Here is a 2,044-nt window from a genome sequence, read left to right on the forward strand (position 1 = left end):
CTTTTTCCCGGATTCCAGTCGTTGACGCTGTCCCAAACGTTCTCGGAGTTCGGCCAGCTCACGACCAATCTGTCTGGCTTCTTCCCTTATGCGACTGTTTTCCCGTTCCAATTCCTTAACTCGGCGGTAACGGGCTTCGAAAAGGGCGCGTCGATTTGCTCTGCATCGTTTTCGGCTTCGTTGTTCCGTCGGCGTCGTTCCGATTATCGTTCAGTACCGTCGTCGGTGGACGATTGGGAAAATGGCTTTGCCCCGGTCACCGGGTCGTATGATGTAGGAGACTTCTTATCGACGGATTACGATTTACATATGGTCTATTACTGGGAATCTCATTATCGATTACCTTTCCATGATTTTATTTCTGAACTATGCTTTAACTTTATATTAAATGATGCTTTTACTTTTCCTCATTTTATCTGTTATATTTCCTTTTTATGCTTTGTATTCTGTGCTCATGTAAGATAAAACTGTCTGCTGGAATCACGTCATTACTGACCGTGGTGCAGCCAAGCCGGCTATCATCAGTTGCATCAATACCTGAAGATTTTCATATACTTTTAATTTATTGCTTTGTGATTCATGCCTGAATTCCAGATATATTTTAATGTCGTTTGTCATTTTTGCCTTTTGTGCTTGTTTGCGAACAACGAGACGTCCAATGATTTTTTGCCAAGCTTCACATTCCCTCGTCAGCAACAACAAAAAGGTCAATCTGATTAACAGATACAATTTTCCAGTAGTCGCCACAAATGCATTTCCTTTCCACGGCTTCGCTATTTTGCACCTATTTTTCCAAAAACTCTGCCTACTTTATCATACGCAAATTTCTGTCCCACTTCTCAATGGTTTTCACTATGACGCGCTTAATGTCTGAAAATTTTTCTGGTTTGAAAACGAATTTTATCTTTAATCTTTCCAATGTTTCTTTTGCCCCTGTTCACCAGAGTTATTGTTTTCCTTCGTATATTTTATTTAAATAAAAAATTAAAAATCTGCAATATTATTTACAAACAAAAAAAATTTATTTATACATTTAGTGTAAATTGTATACTTTCTATTTCAACATCTGAACAAAACCGACTAGTGCGTTGATAAACACACAAATTGCCATCTACTATCATTTCCACTTGCAACCTTTCAATGCATATTTTAATGATAATGAAATATTTAAACATTGCGCATCAAACGCAGCGCCTATGATGTAGCAGATCTGTTTGATGTTGCATTTCAAATTACATTTGAGCTTGGTTATAAGTGAGCATGGAATTTCGAAAGAATTTCCCTGCACTTATCCATCATTTTATTGTTTAATAAACTACAGGGAATTTTTCTCTGCCAAAATCTTATGCACTTAACCAAGTTCGACTGTATTTTATATGAAATGTATCAACGGCAAACAGGATTTTTCATACAAACAGCAAAACTAATCGACATGTATAAAAATACATATATGGATGTTTCCTAATGAAAGAAACTTTGTTAATATTAAATTCTTGGATTGTAAACAAAAAGGATTTAAATAGAACACTCCAAGTAAAATCAAGAAATTAATCAGATGCTCTTGGTTTTCACTCCTTGGTTAAGCTTGAAGGCTGCAACTGTGAACAATTTGTCAATTCTACATTTTTCCTTGGTATTAAAATCGCCTTTACCAACATAAGTGATGAGACGAGAAACGCGAAAAATGTTTGACAAAGGCATATGCGTGAAATCATGCGTAAAATTTAGTGAAATTGCGAGCTAACACGTAACGTCAGCATTAGCGCCATTTGTAACCGGGAAATTGGAAGTGTTGCCACAACATTCCCTATTTTTCAAACAGATTATTCAGCATTCTGACATTACAACCGGAAGTTAGCACCCAATCTTGATAAATTTCAACAGGAAATAAATGAATTTACAAACAGTGGGAGCAGATTTATATATCAGGAGGGAAATCAGTACTGGACCGTTACGTCACTACTAGTAAAGTTACGTAACCTAAATGGATATTTCAAAACGAAATGAAAAATATTGCAGCTAATCCACTGAAGGGTTTGAATCA

The 2,044-nt window shown here is 36.3% G+C and overlaps 1 protein-coding gene across 1 annotated transcript; it reads left to right on the forward strand.

The window, feature by feature from the left end:
- Positions 1 to 18: 18 nt before the first annotated feature.
- On the forward strand, positions 19 to 587 carry Tsp_08079a (conserved hypothetical protein; the record flags this gene model as incomplete). Its single annotated transcript, XM_003373437.1, has 2 exons — positions 19 to 312; positions 462 to 587. Coding segments are annotated over 2 exons (420 nt in total), but the record flags the coding sequence as incomplete, so codon positions are not given.
- Between the last annotated feature and the right edge of the window lie 1,457 nt (positions 588 to 2,044).

This window comes from Trichinella spiralis (assembly GCF_000181795.1).
Source record: "Trichinella spiralis strain ISS 195 chromosome Unknown Scfld6, whole genome shotgun sequence".
NCBI classification, from domain to species: domain Eukaryota; kingdom Metazoa; phylum Nematoda; class Enoplea; order Trichinellida; family Trichinellidae; genus Trichinella; species Trichinella spiralis.